The 9967-nt window shown below is 30.8% G+C and overlaps 2 protein-coding genes across 2 annotated transcripts; both read left to right on the forward strand.

Moving 5' to 3' along the window:
- The first annotated feature begins 351 nt into the window (after positions 1–351).
- LOC124833951 (uncharacterized) lies at positions 352–1532 on the forward strand. The gene is made up of 2 exons (XM_047308562.2): positions 352–933; positions 1149–1532. The coding sequence occupies exons 1-2, from the start codon at positions 445–447 to the stop codon at positions 1332–1334; spliced, it is 675 nt and encodes a 224-aa protein (XP_047164518.1). The 5' UTR covers positions 352–444; the 3' UTR covers positions 1335–1532.
- Positions 1533–5210: 3678 nt separating this feature from the next.
- Positions 5211–6015, forward strand: LOC124833381 (17.6 kDa class I heat shock protein 1-like). Its single transcript, XM_047307893.2, has 2 exons — positions 5211–5383; positions 5465–6015. Exons 1-2 carry the CDS (start codon positions 5236–5238, stop codon positions 5908–5910), a joined length of 594 nt encoding a protein of 197 aa, XP_047163849.1. The 5' UTR covers positions 5211–5235; the 3' UTR covers positions 5911–6015.
- The last annotated feature ends 3952 nt before the right edge of the window (positions 6016–9967 follow it).

Consider the following 9967-nt stretch of genomic DNA (forward strand, 5'->3'; position numbering starts at 1 on the left):
AAAAAACAAAAAAAGTGGAAGAAGAAATTCTAATAAAAATAGTTAGTTAAATGTTTGAACAAAAATTAACAATCGATCTAATATTATATTTCACATTAATAAGGCATTTATTAAGGAAATATTAAGTCGTAACTTTACTTTGAAAAACTTAAAAAATAAAAACATTTATAAAAAAAATATTGTTTGTTTGAATTCTTAAAAATGTGAGATTTTTTTTTTTGTCAAATAATGATAAAGTAGGATGCAGAAGTCATGGAAGATAATTTAATGCCCTACCAAAAAAGCAGGAACTTAAGAATCATGTCTAACATGTTTCATGGTGATCACCACTTTATAAATACCTAACAGCTCCTTCTCAACTATCACATCTCACCTTACTTCAATCCATTTCCCTACTCACCCTTCTTCTCCATCCTCTTTTCATCCACTACTATTCCAACCACCATGGCCGAAGAGAAGCACCACCACCACCTCTTCCACCACCACAAGGACCAGGAGACTAAGCCCATAGAAACTGAGACTGGTTACGACAACCCATCGTACGAGTCTTCTGGTGCTGCTCAATATGAAACTGGCTTCAACAAAACATCATTTTCTAGTGACGACCCTTCTGGTGAAGGCTACGAAGGGCGCAGAAAGACAGGTTATTCTGCCATTGATGAGTCTTCAGGTGGCTATGGCACTGGTGGTGGATACTCTGACACCACCGATGCTGGCTACACCAAAACAAGTGCTGGTGGTGGATTCGGCGTTGGTGGTGTGTACGCTGACACCGATGACGGTGGCTACGGCAAGAAAAGTGGTGGCGGTGGCTACAAGGATGATAGCGACGAACGTTACGATGAGGTTGACTACAAGAAGGAGGAGAAGCACCACAAACATCTTGAGCACCTCGGTGAGTTAGGTGCTGCAGCAGCTGGTGCTTACGCCTTGGTAATAATTCTTAACCATTCTTATTTGCTTTATAGTACATAATACATGCATATTGTTGTTCACTTGAAAAAGAGTTGCTAATTAACGTACATATAATGTTTTCTTTTGTTTGATCTGATTTTCTTGATCTTTGTTTGTTATTTCTTGATCTGATTTTCACCTTGAAAAGGAAAGTTAAATGATAATTGGAGTTTGATATGTACATATAAATATAGCATGAGAAGCACAAGGCGGAGAAAGACCCAGAGCATGCACACAAGCACAAGATAGGAGAGGAGGTTGCAGCAGTTGCAGCAGTGGGAGCTGGTGGATTTGCCTTTCATGAGCATCATGAGAAAAAGGAAGCAAAGGAAGAGGAAAAGGAAGCAAAGGAAGAGAAGCGTCACCACCACCTCTTCTAAACATTTATGATTATGCAACCAATAAGAGCATATATATGCTTCTGGCTTTACTTATGTTTGTGTGTTCTTAAGTTATATATCTTCCACTTTATATTGGGAGTGAATGCTTTGTGTGGACAATATTTCCTTCCTGTGTATGTAGTAACACTTGAGTACATATGTATAATCATAACATATATTGTGAAATCGTTTCAGATCCATACGTGACTTTTTCTTTTTAAAAGTATACGATATATGTTCCACACAATATATATGCTAGAAGACAATCATTAGTTACCTTAAAATTTATATAACTTTATTTGTAAATTAAGAATATACATACATATATATTACGTGGATATATATATTATTGAAAGAAATATAAGAAGAAATGAACAATAGAAATTGTTATTAATTATGATCTGGTTTTTTCTTTTACTTTGTATATAGAAGATGTGCAATCTCTGTATTAAATTCGAAGGGGTAACTGTGAGTGAATGGTTACCGACAGAAGTAGGATAGAAATAAACCATTTTTTTCTTTTATTTTTTGCAAAATTATGATGGGCATTAGTTAAGAATGCAATCTCACTGAAAAAATCACAGTCACATGGTGCAAATATCAACGTTGCCAAAATTCAACGAGGTTTGAATTAAAGTGGGAAGAGGGCAACAAATGGGCCCGCATGATTAAATAACGATCCCAAAGGTATTTGTTTTTATGTTCGATTATGTTGAAAGTTTAATAAGTTTTGAAAATAAAAAAATATATGAGAATATCAATAATACTTAACAAAAACACATTACACCTATCTAACTTATTTTTTTATGGCACAAAACAAACTCTCACAACACCACATATATCTCGTAATTTTCTCTTTTCCTAAAACCACCCTCACGGGTACATTAATCAAACTTCTTAAACAATTTCATATGAAAAAAAAATTAACTTATTTCATAAATTAAACTTAATTCATGCATAAATAATTATTAAAAATATTTACATATCCATTGTTCCATCAACTCAACTTAATCTAAAATCAAATTAATGGTTTGGTTCGAGTTATTAAATCAAACCAACTTGAAAATTTGATAAATATGTACACTTTAAATTTGTCATCATTTAGTTCCAACTTTATTCGATGAATCCAATCATACATTTGATTCCATTCACCTTTTGAGTGTATATTATTCAGGGAGAAAAAAAAGTGGACATCCAACTACATTTTAACATACTTTCATCACAAGTTACAAAATAATAAACAGCAAAGCGATTTGTTTGTTTTGAAAAAACCAAAATTGTTTTTAAATTGATTCTTTTTAGTCTATCCAATTGTTACACCCAATCTCTTATATCTTCTTTCCCTACTTCTATCAAATAATAAGTTATTAAGTTGCTTCATTGTAGAATACCTTTTCTTTAGAAGAAAAATATATTATTAGAGGCGCAAAATGGGAAGCAAGGAAAATTTGGGGGTGCAGGAAGAAGCCCCCTTAACTTAAATAGTGTGTACTATGCTCACTGACCTTACACTCGGCCCACACTACTTTATTTAGTCTACCCAATTGTTACACCGAATCCCTTGGATCTTCTTTCCCACTGCGATCCAATAATAAGTTTAAGTTGCTTCATTATAAAATATATTTTCTTTAGAAGAAATATGTGTCATTTTGTTATATTTATATGTTACACAAATACCACAATATTAATAATTATTACCATCATAGAATAAATTAACTACACCACATATTATGTTTAGAGATTTTTATAGTGATGAATCTTTTAATCCATGGTGATGAATTTTTATAGATTAAGATATATTTTCCTATAAAAAAACTCTCAAGATATGTATAATGATAAAGAAATCATATTTTAAACTTGTTTTTACTACATAATTAACATTTACTATGAGATCTATAAAAAGCATTTAAAATCTCAAGCTGAAATCTATTAGTAAAGTAAATATTGAATGAGATGTTAACAGATCTTATATTCTACATAAAATACTTGCTAAAAAATAGTATAAGATTAAAATAAGATATTTTACTGATGACACTATTCTCTTCAATTACCGTTGAGCTTAAGGATTTAGATAGTGTTAAATTTAATTTTTCTTAAAAATTGAGTCTAATTTAAATTGGAATTTTATTGGTTATTGTTGAACTTAATATAATACATTGAATTTGTTGGTTTTCAAATTTATAACTTATGATACTTTTATGTTAAATTTAAATTTAGATTTTATAAGCTTATATGCGTCATTTTTGTCAGAGCGGCTACAGCAGAATGATTAAGGTGGAATAACAAATCAAGAGGGATTTTAATACGGACGTGTGTCTTTTAATTTCTACTCAATTAAACTTACCAAACAAATAATAATATCAAATAAAGAGAGTAAGGTTGAGAGAAATTTACACAAACGATTTTGTACTGGTTCACATCTTACCAATCCTACATTCAGTCGCTTATTTCAAAACAAGATAAACAGTTCACTACTCACAAAACAGTTACAAATTACAATCACAAAGAAATACTTTCTAAAAGTTTAGAAACCACCTCTCTTGTTACTCCCAAGAGATGAAAGTCACTTCCCCTGTAACACACAAAGGATGAACACCTCCTCTGAATCTTCATAAAGGATGAACACCTCCTCTGAATGCTTCACAAAGGATGATAGGCTTTTAACTCAGCAACAACAACAACACTCAATCACACTCCTTGTGAAAGTTCTCGCTCTATGCTAACACGCCAAGTTCTCAAAGCCACAGCACAAGGGTTCAACAAACCCTAGAACACTTATCACCGCACTATAGATAAGATTTTGTGAAATACACTTATTTCGTATTTTAGAATGAGAGTCCCAATTTGATTTATAGAGATGTCACTCAAAGATACCTCCACTGTTAACTAATTAATATGTGATAATCAATATATCGTAAGTCATAATTGATTACTCATAATCGATTATTATAAATTGATAATTAATTATCTTGAGTATAAAATGAGGTTTTCTGATTCAAAAATAAATTTTAATCCAACCTAAGACAAACAATACATAGAATCAAATATAAACCACATACATAAATCTACTAAATTACAAAAACTTTAATATAAAAACAAGTTTTCATGAAGATCTTCCTGTAATAAGAACACTGGAAACTTAACTTTGAGACATCATAAAAACATTTATGCTAACCATTTTTTTTAATACTGTTTTGTATGTATTATACTAACATATTAAAAAATTAAAATAATACTACTTTATTGAAGTCCGATTAAATTCCAACCAAAATTAATCCAACGATCATTGAATAAAAAATAACAATACTTTAATACAGTTATTTATTTTTCTACTAAAATGACACAATTTGAGTTCTAATAATAGTTTTATTCAACCAATCATATTATATTACAGTGTCAAGATACGTACTCTTCAATAAAACCATTTTTTTTTTTATCGAACTACCTTTGTTGATTACATGATTAATTGATTGGAAAGTGACGGAGAAGTAATCAAATCCCTCTACCATTCCCTATCTTATGAACACATACTAACAAAAGTAACCAAATCCATTTGGGATACGAGGTTTCATATAACACTGCATAACAATATTTATAGGACATGTTTTCTACTGCTTTCATGTTACAGTAAAGCGTCCAAAAGAAACAGTGTAGATTCCATCGAAGGCATAAAAAATAGTGATACTGACAGTAAAGCAAACTTACCAACATTATAGTAGCTTTGCCCATACATACTATATAGTGAAGAAATGAATATGTGCTTTACTTGCACAGTTTTTGTTTTTGGAGACACCAAACTGTACTTGGATACTTGGACATCGTCTCTATTCAAGGAAATACAAAAAGAGAAGACCTTTCAATTTCACAAGGTTCCGTTAGTTTGAGCAAAGAAGTAAGGATCATGGAGGTTGAGTTGGGGCTGAAGATCACAAGAACCAAAGACGATAACACTTCCGTTTCTGATTTTCAGTTTGCCAAAGACAGATCTGGACCTGTCTTCTTTTCCAAAGAAACTGATTCAAAGCTCATCCTCACTGCACATCTTAAAGGTTTCTTCAATCTCGAGTCTCGTAGGGTTGTGTTAATCTGTATTAATTAATATTGTTATATATGGTCATGTGGAAGTGCAGGGTATAAGAAAGAGGACATTGACATCAATATCAGTAAAGATGGGAGTGAGATTTCGGTGAGTGGGGAGAAGGAGGTGCAGGAAATGCAAATGATACCGTTCAAGAAAGAGGTGAAAACCAAAGGGTTTGCGAAGAAGTTTAGAATTCCTGATAGGGTGGTTTTGGATCGGATCAAGGCTAAGTATAGCGAAGTGGATGCAGTGTTGACAATTGTGATGCCAAAAATGGAATTGGGAAAAGGAGTGACAGAAATTGAGGAGGTGCAGGAAAGAGAAGAGGTGGATAGCGTGACGGCAGAGCCAGAAAAGATTGAAGAAGAAACAGCTCCAGTGAAGAAGCCCGAAAAACCATGGACTCCTTGTCCTCCTTTCTATTTTGGAGGATCAACTTTGCTTCTAACTCTTCTATTTCTTGTAATGCACTATATTAGAGCCAGAAAGAGTTAATCTTTTTCTTGTAATGCAGAAGAAAGAGTTCGTTTAAGTTTATTCAGGGATTATTTATTTCAATTTTTCAGTGTCTCCACCTATAAAGTATTATTTTCTGTATCTACATATGGTCCGATGAATCGTAGTTATGAGATTCTCGCATTGTTACTTTGATTATCCATAATTGAAAAGTTAATGAAGTAAAACTGTTGGGCTGTCCAATAAAACGATCCTACCAAAAAAAATGAAGCAAGTTTAGATGAATGATGGAGTGAAATCCCGGTGGATAAATAAAATTAGTAAAATAGATAATAATACTCGGATTAGCTCGTGAATTATAATTCCTTAAATATCTTATCCAGTCAAAAACAAAGTTTTAATATTTATAAATTTTGCATAAATATTTTAAATTTTAAATTTTATTTTTGGGATGATATTTTTTGTTAAAATTTAATAGTAAATTATAAAAAAATATAATTGAAACGTCTTAATTATTAGAATAATTCCATGAAAAGAAAATATCACAAATTTAGTCATTCAAAATAGATTCAATTTTTGTTGATCCTAGGTTTAGCCGAGACCTAACCAAGTTCAAAGACAGCTTTAAAATCTTCCAAGAAACCATTTCTTAGATATTTAACTTGTCTCAGATCTTGTGTTTGTTAGTCTCTTCTCGTTACAATAAACTTCCAACCAAATTTTAATTATTAGAGGTGGTGAAGTATAAAATTAAAGTAGACTATATTGAAGATAAATACCATTTTAGACTTTCTTCCAAAGTAGGGGGAAGGAATCTGAGGGACTGTAATACCAAAACAGACAAAAAGTATTTAACTATTTTGTATTTAGAATTTTTTAACTTTACATTTTGTTCTTTCGAGTTTATATGTAAGAATATTGTCAGATATTTTCTTCTTATTTCATATAATTTTACTCTCGCGTATCATTCAAAATTTTCTTCTTATTTTTTTTAAGTTAATATTTTCTGAAGGTGTCTTCAATGAAATCCCTGATTGAATTCTCGGTATCTTTTTAATGGAATGAAACTGGTTCTGATTTTGTAAAAAAGGTAACTAAATAAAATAGTTTAACTGAAGTGCATTCACCGTATATTTTTTTAGAGCAGCATAATCAAATATTTTCTCAAGTTCATTTAACTTCTATAATATTCAATTTGAAAGATATGGATATAATAATTTATTTCTTATTAAAAATGTATATTATGCTCACAAAGCAAGGAAATTAAATTGTAAATAACATGAATGGTTAAAATATTCTTTCCCACCATGGGTTGCATATATCTGAGTACTAAGTATAATAGGCCCAAAACTTGACCCAGTACACCATTACATATTACATATTGGTGATTGCTTCCTATACCCTATCAAATTTCTCATCCACCCATCAAAAAGCTTTTCAGCAGTGATAGGGTGCTGGAAGAAATCTTATAGGGTACAGGAAGTAATAGCCTTAAATGTTAGCTGCCAATTTGAGAAAACCGACCACTATATGAAACTTCTAATTATGAACACGAACCCAGTTTTGTTTGGGAATCTTATCTCGTTGAAATTAACGTTATTTTATTCCCCAGTTTCACGGGAAGTTTGTTTATGAAAGAAATTGATTGATTTTCTTTTTATATTTATGAAAGATAAGAATAAATGGTATTTGAATTTACATATACTTTCAACTCATGAAGAATTTACTATTTTTCCACATCCAAACGCTACATTTTAGAGTCACGTGATCCTGTTATAGGTGATTTAATATCATAAAAAAAAAGTAAAATACAAAGTGTGAAGTAAAATACATGACACTAACATTAGTTACTTTTAAGGTAACATGGTTGAAACAATTCCTCAAAGAGTGTAAATTTAAATAAAGTTTTCGAATAAATTTTGTATGTGACCACGAGACAACACTGCATATTATCTCTAATTTTATATTTTATGAAAGGACTAAATATATTAAGGATATTTGTCATTCATAAAACAAAAAACCAGAGTATTAAGATATCACCACTAAATTTGTCAATTGGATGAACAATTGACAGACGTATTCACTAAATCGATTGATAATCAATTATATATGCAACAAGTTGGACTCATTATTATGACAGGATATCAAATCTCTTCTTCTATGTACTATATTGATTCGTCTTTTTCCATTATAAATAGAACATTTTTATTGTTTCATTAATACAAATTTCAGTTTAATGTTTCTCTTTTTCCTCAAGTTTAACAATTTAAAATATACTTTTAAGATTATTTCAGAAGTATTCATGGTATATCTCGAATTTGTACAGCCACCCGTTTTTGTTTTTTCTAATTTCATGTTCGAGATATCTAATTCTTAATACGAGTCATTTTAAAAATTTCACAGATTAAATTATACTATATAAATAAATATAAATTTCATCTTTGATTTTACAGAATTGAGTCATATCTAAACTTCACTTTCTGAATTAGTATACAAATCATACAAAGCTTATCTTATATTAACCGTGTCTCATGTTTTGATGTTATAATAATATTATGAGATGATATTATGTTTAAATAATATTAATGAGTTTACTTGAGTACAATGATGACACCTATATCTTCAAATCAACATTTTTATTAAACCAAAAGGTAATCCGATTCTAACATTTTAGGTTACTACTATTTTATGTTATGCTGTTTTCACGTTAAAATAGAGATTATGGTATAAGTAGTTCTAGAAAAATGAAAACTAAATTAACTTTTATGAATATGTTTAATATAGTATATTCTTACTTTAATTTTAATTTTTTTATGTATTAATTATTAATGGTTAATAAATCTGAAATAGAAAAAAGAGAGATTTTTGGAATTAAGGTACAAAAAATAATTGGTGCTGAGTAGTTCTTTTTTGACAACTCGTTGAGTAGACTAATTCATCAATTGTCCAACTACCATGTGCCTGACAAGCTCTTAGGTTAGGTAGACACAAAGCTATCTTCTAAAGCAGACGTTATCACTTAATTGCATGCTACTACATCAACTTGCTAGAAATAAAAGGGCATACCTTCAACTTTAGTCATTCTATGGTATCTCATAAATTTGTTCTTTTATCTAAGACTGCATAACATAATCAAAAGCAAACCATTTTCCTTGATGTATTCATATTGCATTGAGCTGGAAAGAGAATAGTTTGCTTCTGAAGCAAAAACCATACATTCTTCTAAACGTAGGCACAAGTTGCAGACATAGCATGTGCATACAGATAGATTAAGATATACAAGTAGAAATCATCATGAAGACACTTAAAAGGCATAAAAATAGATTGTAATTATTTAACAGTTGAATGCCCCAACTGTTGAAATATATTACTTCGATGACACTTAAGAGATATAAAAATAGATTGTAATAATTCACATAACATGAGAAACAAAATTGATGTTCAAATGGAATAATAACAACAACGTATTGTAGCATTGCCTTACCCGCTGAATCAAAACTACGATATTTTCCAGCAGAAAAGGAGGGAGAAGCTATCAGAAAACCTTTCAAACACTTCCAAGTTCCAGCACAAATGTTACATCCACAGCCAATTCCTGATGACTTTAAAGAGATGTCATAAAGTATACATTGACCAGAGCTACTGTCACTGGCTCGAAATTCAATTCCGGATGGCAGTAACCAAGTCAAAGTCCACCAAATTCAACAGACAAATAAATCAGACACAGATAACAGATTATATTTGTGAGATTTCCAATTCAATATGTGATCTTACAGTGAATGGCTTAAGGGTGACACAGTGGTCTGATTTCAATTGACCAACCCAAATGATATTGCAAAATCTTTGAGGCCGTATTTTCCTAACACATGTCAATAGAGCAGAAAAAAAAAGTAGTTGACCAACATCAATGCCATTCCAAATTCAAGCCCACAAATGATAATGGAACAAAAAACAGACTTAAGCATATGAACGACATTGTCTTTTTCTACGTTTAGTACTTTACAGTTTAAAGGAAATTAAACAATCCCAAGACTGCAAAGGAAATAAAGATTGTACCATAATTTGGTCTTCCAAACCAAACAGAGATGTTAGTATA

The sequence above is a fragment of the Vigna umbellata genome, chromosome 8, assembly GCF_029865625.1.
Source record: "Vigna umbellata cultivar VRB3 chromosome 8, Vumbellata_1.0, whole genome shotgun sequence".
NCBI lineage: Eukaryota > Viridiplantae > Streptophyta > Magnoliopsida > Fabales > Fabaceae > Vigna > Vigna umbellata.